General features: G+C 42.6%; 1 protein-coding gene across 3 annotated transcripts in view; it reads left to right on the top strand.

Moving 5' to 3' along the window:
• Nucleotides 1–24010, top strand: part of LOC308080858 (TSC22 domain family protein 1-like) — a 40804-nt gene that overhangs the window by 10728 nt on the left and 6066 nt on the right. For 2 of the 3 annotated variants that reach the window (XM_080422901.1, XM_080422902.1), the window contains one exon: nt 23244–23295. In XM_080422901.1, coding sequence (XP_080279027.1) covers nt 23244–23295 — 52 coding nt within the window. Of the gene's footprint in view, nt 1–21829; nt 22161–23243; nt 23296–24010 lie in introns of those variants that run through there. The other variant, XM_080422903.1, reaches the window with a different exon arrangement.

The following is a 24010-nucleotide window of genomic DNA, read 5'->3' on the forward strand; positions in this document are numbered from 1 at the left end:
AGTGTGTCTGCCCTAGCAAATTTATCGAAACTTCATAATGGTCACAATGTTGCCTCTATGGCAGCGAGAAGCAAAGCTCTCTGGAATGTGGCAGTGCCACATGTTTTCTTTTGGTCACAGTGGTTAGTTAGTTTAAGTCCTTTTACAGGTGCTCGCATACTGCATTCCTTAATGCTGTATTTCAAGTTAGCAGAACCACATTAACGTTCTCATTATGCTAGAATAAAAACAAAGAACCGCTTGTCGAAAAAGTTGGTCAAATTGCATGTACTGCACAGGTGAATGATGTTGTACTGTAGATACAGGTGAATCGTTTTTTGGTCTCTTGGGACTGCCACCTGTGTCAGGTGCCATCGTCAAACAGCCTTCAGGCTATCAGTTTTATGATCTAGGGCTTGTGTATATTCTGCTGCACACAAATTAGCACCTCTGTCATATACCCATAAATAGTACAGACCTTCTTCACGGCGACCGCTAAATTCCGTAAATTCTCTCGTGAAATTAGTTTACAGTGTTGTGTGGACTGTTATTCCTGTTCTGAGCAGAACAACACTGCCCTGCTCAGGGCATCTACAGGGCATCCACTACTCGGGTACTGAACTGCACTGGTGTTGAGTAAAAGTGTTAATTTCTGATATTGCTTTGCTTGTTTTTTAGAGAAAACCCACCTGAAACAATTCATTGTACTGTAGTTATTGTTTTGACATTTTATTCTTTATTTCAGATGAGTCAGTGTAGAGAGACAGGAAACAAAGGGCAGAGAGAGACGAGAGACGAGGTTGGATTCAAACCCAGGCCCTGTTGCACTCACAAGAAACATACATTGGTTTGTCGGTTATTCTCCAAAAGATCATTGTGGTTGTTTGAACATGAAATCGATTATGAACTATGAAATAAATGTTATCCCAAAGCTAGACATGTTTCTCTGAAACCGAAATACCTCTTCTGTTAGTATTGGGGGTGGGGGTGGGGGGGCTTTTAAGACACTACAGGTGCACAGAATAGATTCAGATTGAAATCATGAGCAGGTATCTTGCTAGATATTGTGATCACGATTTTTTGTTAACCCTTTCAATCCGGGTCCCTGGAACTAAATATTTTGAGATGGGGGTCGGGGCCAAATACATATAATTCTATAAAAGTGCTTGACATGAAAAAGTGAGCACCACTGATATGGCAACATACGTTTTTCAGAAACCTGTTAGGATTTAGAAGACATTCGTAGATGCGTTCCCGGATTGAACGGGTTAAATGAGAAAAGACCACGCCTGATAACAATCTCACCTTGTAGCATCTCCTCTCCCACTCACACGGCTCACAATTTCATCTGATAACCTCCCCTGTCAACCTGATCACTCAACTGATAACAACTCCTTCCTAGCTCACTCCTGTCCCTGACTTCAATCTCGCCTGATAAAAACTCCTCCCGTATCTCCTCCCCCTCATATCAATCAGTGAGGTGTTTATACACCTGGCATCCCTCACCCCCTCATCCCCTCCACCCCTCTTTTCATTTCACTCTATTCAAGTCATCTCAACGTCAGCTTTTCATGCTTAGGCGTGGTCTTTACGTGTGAACTACGATCGTTGCTGCTGACAAATTGTACTGTGCTTTTTCAATCTTGCATCAACATGACTCCACCGGATCTTGGACTGTTTAACCAGTATGCAAATACTTTGTCATAATGTCATTAGCTGCCTGGCACTCATTGACAGCTCACATATGGCTGCTGTTGTGAGTATTGGACCAGTAACTTTGTGGCTGTCAGCTCTGTTGGTTACTAGACCTGGCACACAGTATTCTAGACCAGGGCTGCAACTAACCATTATTTTATTTGCAATTTTCTATCGATTACTTTTTCAATTAATCGAATCTTCGAGAAGCTCATTTTGGGCATTTAGCTGACTGTTTTTCTTTTTTTTTTAACATTATGTCATATAGCTTGGGAACCCCAGGAACCCCCTCAATTAATCAACATTAAAATGTTCTTATAGATTTCATATAATCTAAATCGATTAGTCTGCTTAGCCCCGTTTTATATTTTGTCGTATCATGGTGTCGTGCGTTTTACTTCTATTGACTATTGCACGCCATTAGACACTTATTCTTTGTGTAAACCATAAGTGGGAGATATACTTTTAAGTGATTAAAGCTCCCCTCCAGCTCCAGCCAATTTAACTTCCTTCCTGTTTATCTCCCTGATTTTCTCATCAAATTGGGTATGGCGGTGGTTTGATACCGCTTATTACACGGCTTAGTTGAATGCTCGGTTCCGATTGGTTCGGAACTGTTATTTCTCAATAGCAGACGGCTATGCTCAATAACAGACCGTTAGCAATCGGCTCATTCAATTTTACCTTATGTACACAAGGACGGAATAAAACAACCTTGAACCTGTGGCAACTAGAAACTGAAGAACTGTTTTCTACTTGCGGAAACATTTTAAATCCTTTTAAAATCAATAAAATGTTGGTTGTTAAACTTGAAATGATTGATTTCTTGTGTAATAAGCGTTATAATGAACAGTGAGGTGGTCCTTATGGAGAAGTTAATAAACCCCTTCAGGGTGATTCAAGGCTGAATCGCCCTGTCTGGGATTATTTCTCATCAATAATAACTGCCTCGCTGTTCACTATTCCAGTATGCAGCTATGACAACCAGGCTATTTCTCACGGAGGCGATGTGAAGAAGAGGTGGAAGATTAGTCTCCTCCACCTATAATCAGCTCCAATCCATAAAGGTAGAGCCCGGATGTGTGCAGCGTGACCATCTCTCCGGAAGATGGGATCGGGATGATCCTACATCACTTCCATGTTTAACTTTGCATGGTCTTATGTTAGGGCTGTCACGATTACAAATTTAAGTTGACGATTAATTGTCACTTAAATAATTTGCGATTAACGATTTAATTGTGTGTTTGGCGTTGAACATTGGAACATATGAAGCCTTTTAGACTTCATAATAATACATTGCACAGGGCAGATATGACAAATAACTGAAATATACAAAGAAATGATTAACATATTTAATATTTTTTATATATGTAAACAAGCAGAAATAGCCCTTCGTGACGCGTTGTAAGCTTGTAGATCAGCTTTTTCTGCTTTTTAAATATTTGAAAATGTGTGAAAATCTTTCAGCATGGAAACGATTATGACGATTATGCAAAAATAATTACGATTATCTCAAATAATTGCGATTAGACGATTATGTCATAATTGTGACAGGCCTAGTCTTATGGTGCCTCTGAATTCAATGTATAGCACAACTCTGGATAACATTAAACAGCCGAAAAACGACAAAATACAGGAAGGGGGCTTAAACCACTTGAACTCCATAGTGTCCCTATTCTGGGGGTGAACATTTGGCGAAAATAGGAGATCTACAAGCTCCCACCGTGTTGGAACGCATTGTGAGCTTGTAGATCTGCAATTTATGGCAAATATATTTAGTGTAGAGAGAAAAAAGAGGGGGGGTCCTCCTACTATAGACCCCTAGGGGATTCTGGTCAAAGAGTGTGAATCCTTAGTTGAGTGTGAGTCCTAGTTGAGCCTGCTGGTGATGTAACTAGAACTAGCATGGCCTTTAACTTACAGGTCCCCTGACAGCAAGGCCCAAACATGTACCCCTATGAAAGGCTACTGTGAGAACGTTACTCTTAAGGTTTCAGCCCACGCCATTGACAAAAGGCCATTGAATTATCTCGCCCTCCTCCTCCATCTATTGTCAATAGACAGAGGAGGAGGAGGAGGAGGACAGGAACATGAAGAGGGAAAACATAACTTTGCCGACATATTCTTATTTGAACACGGGCCAAAAGCCGTATTGATCCAAGGTTGTTTTTGCTTTCGTGGAGTTGAACCCAGAGACCTCGGGATACAGGCTCGACGTGATTCTCAGGGCGCCTGGTGGGCCCGCCGTGTGAAGGCTGACTCTGTTCCGACATGTGGTGGTGTGTAGTTTCTGACAGCATTCCAATCCCCAGGTAGTTAGCTCCAACCTGGTACGGACATGTTTGTGTAGGAACCCCCCCCGTATATAGGTCTATAGGAGAGTACCGTCACGTGGTTATCCTGTGTATGATAAGCCCCCTGATGTAATTGTCTGTCAGAGGTGTTGCACTTGCACCCACTTTGTACTGTCAGGTTTCACACAGAATCCCACGTACTGCTGTAGTGCTCTTTAGTTCCGTTGTAGAGCAGCGGTTTGGTGCCTCTTTTCAAAGGAGCATTTCACCAAAAAGCCTTGTTTTTACTGCCTAAAAAGACACATCTGTCTGTCTGAGTGACTGTCCGGCACTAATCTCGCAAACCACTGGACTGATCAGCGCCAATGTTCTTGTAAACGCTGCCAGTAGGCCATGGAATTAAATCCAGAATATTCTTTAACTTTTTTAGAACTTTCATATTACACTGGAAGGCAATGGATGGACTGAAATCGGGCTGAGACTTTGCCCAACTATGAAAATGGTAAAATTATGCATTTATATGGTGCCTTTATCCAATGCGCTTTACATTCACCCATTCACACACCGAGGGCAGAGGAGACCATGCACCAACCTACTCATTAGGGGTTCAGTGTCTTGCTCAAGGACACTTCGGTTCGGCAGTAACACAGTGGGAGCCCGGGATCGAACCCGGAACCCTCTGATTCCCAAGCGGCCGCTCTACCTCATGAGCCACTGCCGCTCCAATAGACTAGCCACATGACGTCGTAAGAGATCCAAACAGAAGCCACGCTGTCATTAGACCTCATCTTTTCTTATCTGTGCACAAGCTCACTGGTATCCCCAAGATGACAAAATATCTTGCACCAACTAATTTGTCTTGAGAAGTAATTTTTATGCTTTATTCTTCATTTAGCCCATTCAATCCGGGCAACGCATCTCTGTCATTTTTTATTTCCCAAATCCCAAACATCTCACATGGTTCTTATAGTTACCAAAGATGCCACTCTAAATAGCCATTGGCTCTTATTCTAGTACATAGCAGCAACACAATGACCATTTGGCTCAGCTGCAGCTGTTGCTGCGTTAGAATATAGCAATTTCACCAGTCACACTCTGAGTAGCAGATGGCAGGCTGGCTCACAACACATTCATGATTCTCTTCTGACTTTAGCATATTTGTTCTACTAATAATCTGTTTTTACTTGCACACTGTCATATAAAATATAGCAAATAATACGACATTAGGTCTGTGCCTGCGTGGCTGAGCCGCCACGCAGGCACATCTGAAAGTCATTGGTTGAAGTATGCTCCAACTTCTGACTACACCGCAAAGTGTTGTCCAGTGATGTCATCCAGATGACCCATTCTGTACTGCAAGCATAGCCCTGTGAAAATAAACAGATATAATGACCTGTTTTCTATTGTTGTTAATGTATAGTAATGTCTTGGACCCCAGGAAGACTAGCTGTCGTTTAGGCATCAGCTTATGGGGATCCATATAAAAATAAACCTAAAAGCCACATTAAGGGATTCTGTTGGGAAGATTTAGGGGATACATGAAATCTGTATTCTGTACTTGGTACGTTGACTTGGAATCTTTGGAAATGCAAATTAAAATCAAGTATTACCAGTTACCACCAAATATCTAATGCAGTGGTTTTCAAACTTTTTGTGCCCAAAGGCATACCAATGAGCAAGTCAAAATCACACACCTGTATTCATAGTGAAAATAGCAGATCTATAATCTCACAACCCATTACAATGCCACACGTTGTGACCTTGTAGATCTGCTATTTCTGCAAAAAAAAAAGTAAAATATAAAAAATGCTAAATTATCATTTTAGCCTGCAGTATAATGGTGGCATGCCCAGGTTGAAAGTAATACAAAACATCTTAGGGTATAGAATTTGACTCTGTGTTTGGAAAGTACTGACTTAGTAAATCAAATCATAATTCATAACTTTTAATGTGTGGTTCTCACAAAATACCAAGGCACACCTGAACTTGTCTCACGGCACACACCAGTGTTGCTCAGCACCACTGACCCAATGACCTAGTAGAACAACTGTGTTCCTGTGACCTGTTGGTGAAAATATACTTGGAGAATCATTCACTCGGAAGGCTTGGACAAAATACAACTCAGTCCTCAGTTACACTTACAGTATGGGTGAAATATGCCCATTTTAATTTCTGGCAAAGGCTTTTGTTTTTGCACTGGCAGTTCCGTGGGAGGCTTTTTGTGCGTGCCAACCGCTCCGTTAGACCTGTCTGTTACTTCAGGCTAATTTGCTAAAGTAATTTGAATAGGTGTGATGTGATTCATGTGTTTGGGCTCTGCTGTAAAATGTAAGTCCTATACCCGACTCCGCCACCAGGCGGCAGTGACAGCTCACAAATAGCGCCTGTCTTTGTAATGCCATGGTTCGTTACATAACATCACATCACCCAAGCCTTGAGAAGCACTGACCTAAAACGTTATGTTCTCACAAAGTGGAAATGGCTTCTCTGTCTCAAACTGGCACAATGAATCTACCAGGCGCTATCCCCCTTCAAAAAACACCAAGATCCTCTGTAGTCATTTCACAATGAAAGCATTCTACTGCAATGATTCTCAACCTTTTTCATTTCAAGGACCCACAGGGCCATGGACCCCTATTTTATACAGTTTTTACCTCTCAATCTACACAGTAAACCCCTCTGTGTTAATTTAACCCAGTGAGTGTACAAATGCAACCAAATGGTTTCATGACTTAATTGAAACAACCTGTTTATGCATTTAAATTGTCTGTACTTACTAAGACATACACTGATGTATTTGAGTTGACCTATGTTTATTCACTATTCGGGGCATTGTGTAGTACCCTACTTTGCATTTTTGTTGTGCAACAGTTGACGGTTGGGGGTGGGGGGGGGGGGTTGTGGGTGGGAGAGGGTGAGCACTATCTGTGTGTGAATGTATTTATTTTGTATACTTGTACTGTATGTAACTATGGTATGTTTTTTTGTATTTGAGTCTATGGGAGCCCCTCGAAAATGAGATGCTTCATCTCAAGGGGCTGTCCTTTCAATAAATTCGGACACCAAATGGACCCGTATGGGTCTGTTTGTTTCTTAACTATTAGTCATTTAGCTGGGGAACCCCAGGAACCCCCCCAAGGACCCCTGAAGGACCCCAGGGGTTTTACTACATATCAATGGTCTATTTCCATATCTTAGCCATCTTGACAGAAATATATACCTTGTCAAATACATCAACCCCAGTGACGGTTAAAGTCTCACGCAGGAGTCTGCTTTATGACGATACGTGGAAGGAACAAATTGTCCTGAAACGTCTGTTATGGAATATTTATGATCCACCAACATAGGGAAACCCTGCTGCTGCACATATACAGGGGATGTACACCGACACTCTAACCGTAAACATTCTTCTCGCATGCATGCGTTGCTGTGCACTGTGCATGGCAGAGCTGGAGAACGTGTCACGTTTACTTGCCTTGTGCCCTCACAAGAGTCTTGAAGAGACTCACAGGCTGGAGACGTGTGTGTGTGTGTGTGTGTGTGTGTGTGTGTGTGTGTGTGTGTGTGTGTGTGTGTGTGTGTGTGTGTGTGTGTGTGTGTGTGTGTGTGTGTGTGTGTGTGTGTGTGTGTGTGTGTGTGTGTGTTCTGCACATGCATACAACTTCCACATTGTATGCATGTGCAGATGCATGCGTATCAACTTCTGCAGTTTATTTTTGAGGTGCGTTTTGTACATGCAGGCACATATGCCAGCCTTCCTCATTGTGTGTGTGTGTGTGTGGCGTGCATGCACATGCGTTTACGCTCTAGTCATAGATATAACTGGGCTCGTGTTTAAGATGCTGGTTCAATCATCCCGCCAGTGACCTATTCAATGTAAATACCATCCTAAGCTGGATTTCGGCAGCCTGCGTAGCTTTACACTACACGGGTGTGTGGGTGTGGGTGTGTGTGTGTGTGTGTGTGTTAAGGCTGCCAACTACCTGAAATTCAAGTAAGGGACACCCGGCCGGGCGTCCCCTATTTCCAAGAAAAATATCGGACGCCCAGGAACATTTTTTTTTGTATATTATATTAACCACATGAACCCCAGCATCCATATTCTGGGGGGAACATTAGCCAAACATAGCCGATCTACAAGCTCACAAGAGATTTGGTGTAGACAGAAAAAAAGCAGTCCAAGTACGGAGACAACTCGGGTCCAGTTTACTACAGAGGGTTCTATAGAGGGTTTAAGTGGTTACAGCCTGTAAAGTATATGTATATGAGTTGTTTGAACCCCTGGTACCCCCCCCCCAAGGACCCCTGGGGGTCCCCGGACCCCACTTTGAGAACCAATGCAATAAGGGACACGTGTTTTTGTTTCCAAATATGGGATAATTCCTTATTTCAAGGGACGGTTGGCAGCCTGTGTGTGTGTGTGTGTGTGTGTGTGTGTGTGTGTGTGTGTGTGTGTGTGTGTGTGTGCACGCGTGCGTGAGAGATTCTAATTTGGAGGGTGTTTATGTTTTGCCACATAAATATGCTTACAGAGGTGTGTGAGTTGGAGAGAGAGAGAGAGAAACCATGGGTGTTAGGAAGTTGAAGGTTTAGAAAGGAGCAATGTTTCTCAAACACGTACCAATTTTCTCTCTCTCTCAGTCTCCCCCTCCCTGTTTATTCAAACATTGTTATGATTTGAAACCAGTGCTGGATAGTTTACTATGATCTATGAACTTATATTTATGGCCCTCATATTGACCCATCTGCTCTAAACATGTGTCATTACACATTTAAGTATGTGTCGAGCTTAAAGGCCAAGCAAAAGGAAGACGGAGATCAAATGACGATTTATTTTGATGATGATGAAACATATATAATAATTAAATATACTTTCATATTGCTCATTAGAATATAGCCTGTTTAACTGGAATAACACCTTGCACTTACTTGAAACCCAGGGATTGGATTGAATCCATTATGTCGTGTTCTGTAAAGTAAAGTGTTTCATGATGCAAGTATAATGATGATGACAGTTGAATTTGAGTTAATTTATTTTAAATAAGCCGTGAACCCGGAGAGGTTCACGGCTCACGCAAGAAAAACAAAGCAAAACTCTTACAGTATCTCTTCCTGCTCTGAAACTTCCTTATACCTTCTATGATTACAGGAACACTGTGGGTCTGATGCTTTCCTCCTTTACTGTGGTTTGCAGCTAATGTAGCAGCTAAGGAACTGAAGCTTATTCTACGATTGTACTTACGTTTTGTCATAACAAGATACCTCAAAACGAAAAATATTTTAGATTATAAACAGGGACTAAATTCCAAATGTATGTTATCTTAGGTAGGCTTGTCACAATTACTACATAATCGCCTAATCGCCATTATTTGAGATCATCGCAATTATTTTGCACAATCGTTTCCATGTTGAGAAAGGTTCATACATTGTGAAACATTTTAAAAACAGTGAAAATAGCTTTGTTTTGAGTATAAAATATTAAATATGTCGTATTTTGTCCATAATACATTATTTATTTTTGAATTATTGGTATCGGTCATTGTCAGTCATTTCTTTGGGTATTTAATTTTTTTGTCATATCTGCCCTATGCAACTTTTGTTTATAAAGGCCTAAAAGCCACACAATTAAATCGTTAATTGTTAATTATGTGTGTTGACAATTAACCGTCTAGTACAATGACATAATCGTGACAGCCCTAATCTTTGCTTTATGTTACTGTATGTATGTACAAAACATTTCGTCTCTGTCTTATCTTTGTCCTTGACTCATTTCTCAGGATTCTATAACATATGTGTTACATAAAGTTCTCCCGGCGAGTGTGTGTGAGCGATCCGGGCAACTCAGGTGATCTCTCACAGCTTCTTCCGTCTGCCTGATGACAGTCTGCACACGATAAGCACCGCTGAGGGGATAGTTCAGTTCAGTTGGAACACTCCTCAAAACAGAAACCTGAACGCCTTGTACGCACCAAAGCAAACGTTTATTCCCTTAACACATTATAGACCGGGAAAGCATCTGTCATTTTAGATATTAATCACTTTAACCACCATCAAATCAAACTTTATTTATAAAGCACATTTAAAACAACAGAAGCTGACCAAAGTGCTGTACAAGGTTGAGTCAAACGAAGCATCAACGCATCAATAAGCGCCCATTGGCGCACACACAAATACAGTGCACTTATATGTACTTTGGATATTAAAAAATAGCAGATATACAAGCTCATAGCGCACATTTGTAACTCAAATCTTTGCTTATGGGGATTCTACAAATGTTTTCTATATCCTAACAGTTTTTTGAAAAAACCTGTTGCTATAATCAGTGGTTCGCAAACTTTTTCATGTCAAGGACCCCCAAAATGATATGTATTTGGGCCGGGGACCCCCATCTCTAAATATGTTGCTCTAGGGGACCCCCCAGGAAGCAAAGATTTGAGTTAAAAATGTTCGCTTTAAATATATATACGTAGTATATTCAAAGATTTTTCAAAAATAGCAAATCTACAAGCTCATAGCGCGGCACTCGGTGCCACGCTATGAGCTTGTAAATCTGCTATTTTTGAATGGCCAAAGTATAAAACAATGGTTAAAGAGGTTACACAGATGCGTTCCCGAATCTAATGGGTTAACGTTTGAGGATTCCGGGTAGAGAACACCCTCTATGTGGTATATAGACTAGCTTGTCCGTAAGGAATGTACTTCCTTGTTAGTAAAAGAGAAAGAAAAAACACCATCATGATATGTGTGAACTTTGACTCCTACTGCAGTTTGGACACAGTGAATCTGCCACCATGGAGCTCAGCGTGGTGCTTGTGGCGAGTGTTTTTCAGCCTGTCACCCAGGGAGCAGAGCGTAGTATTTGGGTTTGCCTCTGCAGGCTTTTCACCCCCAAACAAAGCTGAACTGTCCATTTCCCCCAGGCCGGCCTCCGGTGGTGCAGTGTGATTGATTCTCTGTGAGAGATCCTCCTTAGACATTCGTCTCAATGCCTTGTTTTGACCGGGGTTCCACTAACTCAGCTTTGGCAACATGAAAAGCTCTTTAGTTTCCACCAGTATTTGGATTCTTTGAATCCACTGAGTTGTGTTTTTAATGCTATACGTGGAATTAGAGGCACGGCATCACTTGGAAATGAAACTCAGAACCCATTAAGGTTCAGGTATCAGTGGATATCAAAGTGGGGCCCAGTTAGCCCAATGAGTGAATGTTTAACAATGACAATATTCAGATCCAAGGTTTCACTCTTTCCACTGTTTTATCCCCACCTATAAGATGGAGAGTTGTATATTTCTGTACTAAATCTAATCTACCAACAAACATCTTCTCTTATGGGGGTCCCACTCCCTGGCACTAAATCTTTCCAAAAGGGGCGTTCCGTGGCCTAATACCTATACATTTGTGGGTCCTTGACATAAAAAAGTTTGAGAACCGCTGCAATAAGTCTCGTGAACTTTAAACACAAAGGAGATGGAGAGAGTAGAGATTTGCTGATAAGAAAACAGTGTTACACAGAGGTGTGTGTGTGTGTGTGTGTGTGTGTGTGTGTGTGTGTGTGTGTGCGTCATCATGTGACTTGATGTTGGTAACCAGCAGCGTGATCCTTTGCCTCAGCTAATGTTAACTTCCTATGTCGTCTGGCTGTGGAATTGTGTAACTGAATGTATTTTTTTGTCTGTGTGTGTGTGCATGCACATTTCCATGCATGCACATCTGTCTGCATAATATACAGACCACTTCTTGGCAAGTTTTGGTGTATGTGTGTGTGTGTGTGCGATGGCAGGCTATAATTGAGTTTGACAGGCCTTAGGCAGATTCCTTTAATCTGTCTGTATTTGTGCCATATCAAAAGCACACTGCACTTGTCTCAAAAATCCCCTCCTATGCGTTTTCTGTGTGTGTGTGTGTGTGTGTGTGTGTGTGTGTGTGTGCGCGTGAAAGCCAACCCCTGTGTTGCAGGAAGTCAGAGACGAGCTCTGTTACTTACTCTGCAAAGTCAGATGCTGTTAAAAATACCTTGTCGCCCTTTCACATCTGAGAAGGGTTGAAAGTTTGTACCTCATTTGTCAGTGGGAGAAGGCCACGGGAAGGCAGGTAGGAATGCCGGAGGAGGTCCCATCGGCCATGTCTCCCCTCCATGTCCTCATGGTCCATATGGCGCTGAGGCTGGGTTATGTAAGGCATTGCGTGCGCAGCTCAGGCAGATTCACATAACGCTCCAGAGGACCCCTGCCCCGGAGTCGCACACAGCACTCTTAGCTGTGTGTGTGTGTGTGTGTGTGTGTGTGTGTGTGTGTGCGTGCATGGGTGGATGGATGCGTACGGTATGTGCGCATGCCTGCAGGCATGCCATCTTCCACGTTGTATGCATGTGCAGATGCATGCGTATCAACATTTGCAATTTATATTTATGTACCAGCCTTCCTCTTTGTGTGCGTGTGTGCACATGCGTTTACACTCTAGTCATAGATACCTGGGCTTTTGTTAGTTTATAACGCACTGTGTGTAGTGCTCTTGAAGGGATGCTGGTACAATCATCCCGCCAGTGACCTATTCAATGTAAATACCATCTGAGTGTAGACCATCCTAAGCTGGATTCCGCCGGCCCGCGTAGCTTTACTCTTAACTCACGGGCACACACACACACACACACACACATGCACACGCACACGCACACAAGCTCCTGCCTCTGGGGACATTTGATGCAGAATTAAGAGGACAAATCACAGAGGACTACGCAATGATGATGTAATTGACGGGCAGCGAGAGAGAGAGGGATCTTGGAGTGGTAGAGAGGGAGAAAGAGATGGTCCTGTGTCTGTCCGTGTCTCGCCACGTGCTCTAGGACACAGCATCGCCCAGTCCTACTAGTTCTGGCATGAGGCTCAGCTCCTTGATCACCATGGCAACGCGCCTCCTTTCCGGGTCCCCTTGGCACAGGTCCCTTCCTTTGCATTTAATGTGTACACACATGTTTGCACCCCTCCGTACTTATGTAACTGTCGCCCTTTTACTGTTGCTGGGAGCTGGCAGCTTTCGATTGTGATCAACATTAGGTCTTTTTAAGTTATTCGACTGCCTAAGGCCCTTAATGGTATGGGGTTGTTTTGTTTCGCAGCATTCTCTTTGTTTTCAAACTGAGAACTGAGAGCATTTTTTACTTGTAAGATGCTCATATGGCAGCGCTGCAACTGAGTGTGTGTGTGTGTGTGAGTTCTGTTAAGCTTTGTGTGCCAGTGTGCATTATCATACCAGCGGGTTTGTGTGGAGCGACGCAGACTGGCGGAATCCGGTTTTAGGGCTGATGGCCTACATCCTACATTTATGTAAGAAATATCTTACATAAATGTATATCCCCTTTTTTTGTTTGTCACACACATCCCTGAATGCCAACTTCATGTGTTCGGTCATTAGTTACCGAGTCATGTCGCCATCTTCCCAATCGCTGCAACAGCCAGTGGCAGGGGTTTGAAGGCCTTTTTTGTTGCTCACTGCTTCCTGAGCGACAGTCTTGGCTCTAACTGAGCGAGTGCATCTTCTCTTGGAGCACACTGTCGGCAGCGGAAACGTTACTCACACTCAGCTGGGTGCTTTTTTGTGAGCGGGGCGTGGATGGAGGCAGGGTCTGAGCAAAGATGGAGCCAGATTAACCCATTGAGACCTGAAGCCGATTCTGCAAATGTCTTCTAAATCCCAACAGTATTCTGAAAAACGTATGTTTCTATATCAGTGGTTCTCAAACGTTTTCATGTCAAGGACCCCAAAATGATATGTATTTGGCCAAGGACCCCCATGTCCAAATGTTTTGTTCCAGGGACCACCAGAAGCAAAGATTTGAGTTACAAATGTTCGCTTGAAGAAATGTATATTCAAAGATTTGCACCAATTTTCACGATTTCTCAAAAATAGCAGATCTACAAGCTCGTAGCGCGGTGCCGCGCTACGAGCTTGTAGATCTGCTATTTTTGAATAGCCAAAGTGTAAAATAATGCTTTTTGGCTCAAACAAAAAAATGACACAGATGCGTTCCGCGTCTTAATGGGTTAAAACAAAGGCGGATGAGGGTGTGTGGAGGAACCCTAGCTTCTCTGAGACTCTTGTGTAGCACACGTCAAAGTGCTGTATCGATCCCAGGCTTTGCAGGAGGAGCACAGAACCACTTGGGATCTGGTTCTTATCTTCCTCTTCCTCCTCCTCCTCATGTCTTCACATCCTCAAGGGTGTCTTCTTTCTTCTCAGAGGCTGTGTTTAGGTTACATAACCTTTTGGGGAAAGCGATCTTTAGAGAAGCCCTCGCAGAAAGGTCGAGAGGGCTGTGACTCACATTCAAATGCATGATAATGTTGTGGATATGTGAAGTGCACCGTGTGATGAGGCATCATGACACATTACGCCAAGTTTGCTTTGGTGGTGTGTAGAAGATGACGCCTACGAAGATGAGCCCCTCATCTTAGCTCTCCCAAATGGGCCGTGTTTTTGAGATACAGTAGTAATACACAACTGCTTATTGTCCTCCATAAAACTACGTATACTGTATATCAATTTTGGATGAAAATATCACACTTGAAGTTTGTCCTTTTGGAGCTAAATTAGAAAAAGAGATATCGGTAATAATCATTTTTGTACAAAATACTATAGCACCAATACTTTTTGTAATGATAGATAAGTCATTTTGGGAACAAAGTTTAAAGAGAAACTTAAGCGGATTTAGCAGAGAAATACACAGTCAGGGATTATTCTCACATAAGAACAATTGTTATAAGAACAAGATTTAGATTGAACATCTCCATGGTTTTCATTTAAATTGCCAGTCATCGAATTATTGGCTTAGGAATGCGACAAAAACTAAAACATCTCCATGAATTCAAGGCATCACGGGGTGTGTAATTGATAGAAAATAAGTCATTTTTGGGGTGAACTACTCCTTTTAAGATTGAATAAACATTTCTAAGCATAATCCACATTCATGATGTCTGTTTCTTGTTGCATCCATGGAGCATCAGTGCCCGCGCTGCATGGCTGCAGCACAGTGTAGTGCATAGTGACCCCTGTCCACCTTACATAAGCTTCCTGCGTGTGCGCTGGGGTGTGGCAAGAGTGACAGCAATCGCCATTTTGTGTCGCGTTCATCGCCACTTAACCTCACACCAACCAGAGAGAGAGAGAGAGAGAGAGAGGGAGAGGTTCTCAGAGAAAACAAGTTGAACTCATCCAAGCGTCACTAACGAGGGGCCCGAGCTCTAAAACGAATAGCCAGAGAGGCGTCAGCTGATTGACAGCAAGCACAGGAACATTTCCTCTAGCTGTGGCTGACAAATTATTTCTTTCAGTCAAGACTGGTTCCCCTCAGAGCCTCAGGGCTTTTTTTTTTTTTGCAAGAAGAAAAGTTCCACCCGATCACACAAAATGATCAGTGTCTCGGTAATGATTTTCGCACCGACGTCTTGTGTAATAGACTGTAACGCAGACATGCGTAGGTGACATACTGTACAAAGCGTGGAATGCCGATTGATTGTTGAACAGCGGCAGCCCCAGGGAGAGTTATGAGTCATGCTTAAGAGTATTACCTCAATTGTTTTTCTTTTGCCGTGATCATAGACTAATCAGGGAGCAGAGATCAGTCATTAACGAGGGGGGGCCTTGTAACACTGTTGGGTAAATACAGGTTACGTTTGGCGTGTTGATGATGAGTCAGCGTGCGGTAAAGTTAAACGGTAACTGGCTTCAACGTCTTTATGCAAAACTAGTGCATGGCACTTTAACAATTAAAGTTCTATATGGTCGCCCTTGTGTAACTTTACCTAAATATCTGTCTTAAAGATTAGTAGGTATGTGGCTAATTCAATTCTGGAGAACTTCATATTTTGATCTTCTGCTGGCATTTCTGCTGCCAAGTTAATAATAAAGTAATAATAATAATAAAGAATTAATAATATTAATACAGTCACACAAAAGTGCTCATGCAGCAATCATACACATCAGTATATGTGCTTAAACAATGGTTAGATAACAAATAGGTCAGCCCTGTGTAGGACAGACAGAGACAGACAGACAGACACACACACACACACACACACACACACACACACACACACACACACACACACACACACACACACACACACACACACACACACACACACACACACACACACACAGAGAGCAGCTTTGGATAGCAGTGGATTCATAATGAATGAGAGCATCCCACTTCAGACCCTCTATGATGTCATGTGGCCTCACAGTTTCTTGTGATTGGATGAGTTGGGATACCCTGCACCGTCAATGATTGGCTGAAAGTAAAACAGTCTCCAGGACACAGTATACAGTACGCACACGTGGATAGAATGGTTTTGATCCAATGAAGAGCTGTCCACCCAAGATTTCTCTTAAATACATTAACTAAATTCAAGTAAATATTGAAAGCTTAATTTCAAGTGACATTTGAAAATTTAATGGTTTCATATTGACACTGCGGGTTTTAATGAGTGACAAGGTTTTACAGTCTGTACTGTCACCAACCGTCACTTTCCCTTTGACTGCAGTTGTTGTATTTGCTCACTTACAGGGTACAGGATACAGTTACAGGGACAAAGCATTTGACCTTCACCTAACGAGGTCACTTGTTTTTATGTGGATGAGCCACATCAGTTTACATTACAACATGTACAGTGAGGCGAATACGAACTACACAGCCGCCTCCGTACACGCTGGCCGCCATTTTGTCTAGCCGGCTAGCCGCCCCCTCGTGATGTCCGCCCGCCATCTTGGACCGCGCAGCCTCGTTGGAAAAGACCGGTTCCCCTCTCTCTCTCTTTTGTTCTCTACAGAAGCTACAGACGGTAATTGCCACTGCTCTTTTTCCACCTTTCGGGTACAGTGTGTGTGTGTGTTTGAGTGCACGGAGGTGCACGTTGGCTCTTTTGTCTGACCTGATGGCCAGCCTGCACTCTTGTTTTGATCGCCTTTTGTTGAGAGTGATACCCGTGTGTACGGGTGGCTTTGCGCATGCCTGCACAGTAGCGCGTTCCACTTCAGCATGGTGGTACACGTGAGCAGTGGAGTACCATGCTGTTCCCGTGGGTGTGTGTGGGGGGGGGGGGGCGGGGGGCGTTTGCCTGTTTCTCTGTGTATAAAGTATGTATGTCTCCAGCGTGCACACTTTGATGAGAATTGACAGGCAGGCTACCAGCTCAGCATTTGGTCCAATACATGGATTCTCTCTCGGCTAAAGGATGCTTAAAAGACACCCGGTATAGGAGCCATGCAGTAAATAGAGTTATTAATACAGTTGTGAGTGGGTGATGGCGTGGGGGTAAATACTGTATATCCTCTGTATTTTTTGCTCTGTACCCTTCACCAAAAGAACAATCCACCACACCTAGACCCCCCACCCCCGCCCGGCATGCACCCTCAAAAGTAAAAAACTATAGATGTTATCACAGGAAAGAAAGAAAGAGACTACCGAAAGTAGAAGCGATAGGATTAAGATCAAAGGGGTGGGTCTTTTAGGCGGCCATACGCGTGTTCTACAACGGGGTGTGTGGTTGTAAACGGCTCATCCCATTGGACGAATCACCCTAATCTCTACTGACAGTTTACATAACCAGGGTAGTGATGGCGGCGGCTGTGGGGAAGAGGGGGGGGGGGCTAGCAGTGACATCAGTACTCAGCCGCCTGTCTCGACCCCGACGCATCCAATCGCCGGAGAGCCTACATATCATATAGGCAGAGAGGGCGCAACGTAAGGACTTACACTTACTACTAACGCGCGTGCCCGCGCCGCATGTACACAAGACTCCCACTCCCCATACCCACCCATGACCCCATTGTTGGTCGGACTGTGCTCAGTGAGGGTCCTTCAGCCGAGAGAGAGGAGCAAGGGAGGGGGGGGTCAGGGTCGAAGGGCGCAGAGCGCAGGTCAAGACAGGGGAGAAGGAGGGTAAGGTTTGGGGGTGGTGTTTGTTGTGGTGGTAGGGTGTTTTTTGGGGGTAGAGTGGGGGTCTCCGCTGTTCGATCGGATTGCGAGCTTAGCCGGAGATACGCGGGATCAATGAGAGAGGCAGGGCTATCGGGGGCCGGAGGTGCAGAGCAGGGCAGGAGGAACACCATGACCCTCAAAGTGCTCTTCTTTGACCTGGACAAACATCTGAAGAGGTAACGATGATTGCAAGGGAGGGTGGGTGGGGAGGTTGTTGTCTGATTTGGGATCTGGGGTGCTGCCGTGGGATGTGGAGTAGTAGGGCTGGGTGGGGTTACAGTAGGTTGTGCAAAGGCGTTAATCTGCAACAGTACCGTAGTCGTTTATCTTGGGGATTGTTTTTATTGTTGTGTCTTCATCTTCTGCTTGTAGTGGCCAGTGTTTGTGGTGTCATGTATATGGAACACGATGTACAATGGTGTTCATCCAATGGGAAGTGTTGTACAAGCATATGTATAGGAAGGCCACCTGTCCCAACTCCTGTGGTTCTCATATCTAACCTAAAATCAATGCATGGAATCCAGAGCTGCCACCCACCTCTACCCGAGGGTGCTGGACCTGTGTGCATGTACAGAATATTCCTTACTCTATCTCAGCCTCCCTGAGGGCAATGCCAGTGCAGGCGAGGACACGATGTTCTCGCCTGCGTGTGCATTATCACGGGCGAGTGTGCAAAGTGTGTTTGGCTGCTCCCCTTTCATTATATTCCCTGCCATAGATAGATAAGCATTGGGTCACACGTCCCAACTCGGTCAGATTCAACCACCCCATCTGACCCCCCTCCCCCCCTCCCCCACCCCAACCCCAAAAGATTTAGGCCATCCATAGACTCCAGTTTGCCTAAGTCAATAGCCCATGTGTGGCAGTCAGTTATGCATTCATTATGTCTGGTCTACAACTTAAAAGAGGTCATCATTCCAACAATACACTAAATATCAGTTTTCTTTAATTTTTCCCCAATTTCCCAGTCAAAGTATTTCATTGTATTTTGACACAAGCATTGAGTCCTGACACATTGAGTCTTTATAATGCCTCCCTGGGGACAGGAGAAACTAGTCACAAAACAAGTGACTTACTGTGGCGAATCACTCTATCCCAGCAAATCCAAGTAAATCTCAAGCATAAGCTTTAGAAAAAGCCCACCCTCCATAGAAGACCCTGTCCTAGTGGCCAGCGTTGCGTGGTTTCTATAAAGGCCAGATATAACAGCCTTATAGACAGATATAACAGCCTTATGATGCTTAGAGAGGAACAGGTGAGCCCTGAAAGGTCGCTGGACATACACGACGCGACTACCTAAGCCCCGTGTCAACAGGATCTCCCTGTTATCGTCCTGTCCGACGAAGGGTTCAAGGTCATAATACCTGATAAAAGGGTAAACAGGGAAGCAACGAGGAATGCAGGAAATTGACCAATGCGAAATCAACAGGGTTACACGAGAGCTATGTGAAAAGAAATGTACAAATCCCATCCTTGAGCAGAGCTTTTGCACACACTTCCGTCAATGCGTAGAACAAAAGAAGCCAAGGCTGGTTATGTAACAGACCGAGTGAAAGACCCTGCAAGCCTGTCTTCCCACTGTCTTTCAAACAGCATCTGTGGGCTTATTTACTTGGTCTGGTCAACCCATTATGTAAACAGGCGTGCATTTTCTCTTCAAATAGTTGCACACTTGTTGGTCAAAATCATGCAGCAGTGAAGAATAAAAAAATCTACAACAAAAAAACCTCAATCATGTTTTGGGTTTTTTGGCCCATTTAACTTAATTATTTGTTATGAACAAAACCATCAATAACCGAAACGTTGACAGAGGCGTGGGATCGTCGTGTTGTTTATGAGGCCTGATGAGAACACAGTGTTCCCTGCTCGCTCAACAAGACAAAGGAGCCAGGCTTTATAGTGAGTTCTGCTCAGTGTTTCTGACACACTTTCCAGTTTCTCGTGTGCTCAAGATCAATAAACCTCCAGCCTCTGTTTATCTGTCAAAAACATCACTTGGTGGTTTTGTTCCATTTTATGATACATAAAATGATGGATGATGATGGATGATGGATCACCCATTGTCTAACAATCAGTTCAGACAAGAAATAGCCTAACAGCCTAATAGTCTTTCTTTAATTTGTATTTCCCCCTTTTTTCCAATCTTGACTTGTTACCAACATAAGTAGCCTACAGTCAGTCCAAATGACATATTTCCAGTACAATCATACTCCAACTACTCCTATTTGAAAATATAAACATACAAAACTTTCATTTTGAACACAGAATATATCAGTCAATTCTTTACTATGATCAATAGGCCACCTTTTTGTATTATGATGTTTCACATATTTATTTATTAAAAAGAAAAAGAAAACCCTGTATATTGGGACATGTTTTGTACTGTGGCAGTTGAGTCCTGAGGCACACTGTAAATTCTAACCGATAGGTGGAAGCATTGTTTCACTCAGCAGGCTGTCTAAACTGAACAGACACACGCCGCAGACTTTTTTTATTGTACAGCCTGTACTCTCTCTCCTAAATACAGCTGCACAAGATAACACGTTATGCAAAGACAACCAGGGGTCTAGAAGAACTTTAATACGTTTGCCCATAAACATCGCACACGTCACTCCTGTTAGTGCAGGCATTTCATGTTGAAAATCGCCAAAAGCACCTTCTTTACAGCAAAAAAAAGGAACAAAGTCTCCCGTCTGGCGTTTTAGTTTCCGTACAAGTTCCCATCCTTTTATCTCCCGCGCTGTGTGTCTGTGTGGGTGTATTTTATACATCAGGGAGGGGCCATGTTGCATAGATTATGAAATGATGTAGTTGCGCGCCAATCGGCTGCGCCTTGGCGCTGCGCTACTGGTTCTCAACGTATGGTTCGGGGACCATCAGGGGATCCAAATGGAACCTTACGTGTCTGTAACATAGAGTTATTATATTATTATTATTATTATTATTATTATTATTATTATTATTATTATTATTATGTTATTTTATTTATTTTTTCCCCCGGAGCTCGGAATCTGTTCTTGAGAGGTTATTTGCAGTGGTGGAAAAAGTACTCAAATTCTTTACTTAAGTAAAAGTACCAATACTGCAATATAAAAATACTCTGTTACAAGTAAAAGTCCAGAATTAAAAATTTACTTGAGTAAAAGTACAAAAGTATTGGCATCAAAATGTACTTAAAGTACCAAAAGTAAAAGTACTAAATATTTGAAAATAGCCGATCTACAAGCTCACAACGCGTCGCGATGCGACGCGTTGTGAGCTTGTAGATCTGCTATTTTCAAATAGCCTAGGTATAAAATAGGTTTAAAGTGGTTAATGTATGTTTCATTTATATCTGAAAAGTAACTAGTAACTAAAGTTTTCAAGTAAATGTAGTGGAGTAAAAGTACAATATTTGCCTCTGAGATGTAGTGGAGTAGAAGTAAAAGTATTGGAAATTGGAAACACTCAAGTAAAGTACAAATACCTCAAAATTGTACTTAAGTACAGTACTTAAGTAAATGTACTTAGTTACTTTCCACCACTGGTAACATAGAGTTATTATATTATTATTATTATTATTATTATTATTATTATTATTATTATTATTATTTTATTTTATTTCCCCCCCGGAGCTCGGAATCTGTTCTTGAGAGGTTATTTGTAGCATACTAACTACTGCTACAGTCTCGGGGTGACAGACGACCCTGGTGTGGGCCCCGGACCAGACGTTGAGAAACAATCGGGGGGCATAGATTATGCAACACGCCTCGCGCTGTTGGTGGCGCTGCGGGCTCATGCATACATTATGCACCCTCATGCATACATTATGCAGCGGCTGAGCTGAACGCCGCTCCACACAGACACACGGCTTCAGTCTTTGTGCTGATCTGAGAGGCTTTGGGTGCTGCAGCAGCTAAGCTGTCCCGTCCCGGCTGCGATCGCCCTGCATCGCCCGGAGAGCCTGCTTAGCTGCCATCCACCCCTTTTAAACCCACATAATATATAGAATGCTCTATTTTTCTACTTTTATATCACCCCCCGGATATATTTTTTTTGTTTTCTACTGCCTGGGAGAGTTGCCTTGGTCGAGCCCTGGAGGACACTGTGTAGGATAGAATGAATTCCCAGTGTTACGCAGTAGCGATGGACCTCGGCGTGTGTCAACTGAGGAACCTGTCCATCTCGTTCCTGTCCTCGGCGCTGAGCAGTGCGGCGCTCAGGGTTAATGACAATAGGTAAACCAGTGTTGTCGCCATGTCGGCTTATTATAAGTGGTCAATACGGTGTATATAACCTACAAAATCACGCAGAAAAAACATGCAGATCGGTGTTTTATTGGTTATGCAATGGTCCGCTTTAGATCAAGTGGTTCCTAATCTTTTAGCTCGAGAAATTTGATTTATTCTCGGGACCCAGACCAGTGAAAATTGCCGATCTATCTGCTATTGTAACTACTTAAAATATGCAATTTCTTTGATTTTATACATTTATTTTGAAACATTCTTTTGGGGAAAAAAAATTGAAACATTTTTAGATAGATTTTAAGAAATAGAAATGTGATAGAAATAATTAGAAAATTGTAGGAAACGAAAAAAAATGGATATTTACTGGTCGTGACCCCATAAAAATGGTTCCGTGACCCTCAAATGGGTCCCCCGACCCATTGTTTGGGAAACAGTGGCTTCTTAGATGAACGTTGTGTCCTGAATGAATGAGAAACGCTGGCTCATTCATTCCTTCATCGCCATCAAAGAGCTTTAATATCTTAATCTGGCGTTTCTTTTGCTTTTGTTGTGTATTATTATGACTGGCCAGCCATCAGTCATAAAAATATGTCGGTGATTATTATTATTAGACAAGTTTGTAATCGAATATGGATGGCCAAGTGTCATTGATTTCGTTTTGAATGTGTCCCTCATGTGTCAAGACTGACCATTATGTTTTTTTATCCAAAGATTAATAAAAATAATCTTTGGAGAAAAAAACAATACATTTTAAAAATATTTTTCAATATATATATATTTTTAAAACAGTAAATAATTAACTCAGAGGTTCCAGGTTCAAACATTTACATGAGCAAACATCACACTTTGCATTTTAATCAAATATAGGCTAGTCGACACTTCCAGGAAGGTTGACATAATATATTCCAATGGTGAAGAGTGTTCTAGGGTTGTTGGCACATTCTCTCATTGGGGGAATTTGAAGCGTATTTAATGTATCCTGTATACCCTTAATGTATCCTTTTCGCCTTTTTTTTCTCCACTTAAATGTTTTAATTTTTAATATTTAATGTACTTTTATTGTTTGTTTTCCAGCTCTTCGGGTACAAGTGTGGTGGCCATAGATAACAAGATCGAACAAGCCATGGTAAGATCAGATGTTCTATATATCAGATGTTCTAATATTCTTCTTTCTCCTCTTGTGTTTGTAAACAGGCTGCTATGCAGCCTGCCAGTGTTGCCAGATTGTGCGATAAAAATAAGCAACCAGATCTATGAATTGATTGATTGAATAATTTATTAGGCAGAAATGCAAAACAGCACAGGGTACAGTTAAAAGGATAACACCAAAAAACAAGCCAAAAAGAAGTGACTAGGCTAAGGGCTATTTAAAAATAGCAGATCTACAAGCTCATAACGTGTCGCAATGTGACGCGTTGTGAGCTTGTAGATCTGCTATTTTCCACACACAAAAAACGTGGGGGATTTTTTTTTTAAATTTTGGAATAGTTTTGAAACATTTTAACATTCTTGTGTGTGCGGGGAGGGGGGGGGGCACACAATATTTTCAGAAGGGGCGGGGAACCATGTTTAAGAACCACTGGTTTAAACAACATTAGGAAACAGGCCCAAATAAGCAAAGTAGAAACAAGCCCAAATAAGCAACTACAATTTAGAAACAATCTCAAATAAGCAACTACACTTTAGAAACAAGCCCAAATAAACAACTGCACTTTAGAAGCAAGCCCAAATAAGCAACTACACTTTAGAAACAAGCCCAAATAAACAACGACACTTTAGAAGCAAGCCCAAATAAGCAACTACACTTAAGAAACAAGCCCAAATAAGCAACTACACTTTAG

Source organism: Gymnoscopelus braueri (genome assembly GCF_963280865.1).
Source record: "Gymnoscopelus braueri genome assembly, chromosome: 24".
Lineage (NCBI taxonomy): Eukaryota > Metazoa > Chordata > Actinopteri > Myctophiformes > Myctophidae > Gymnoscopelus > Gymnoscopelus braueri.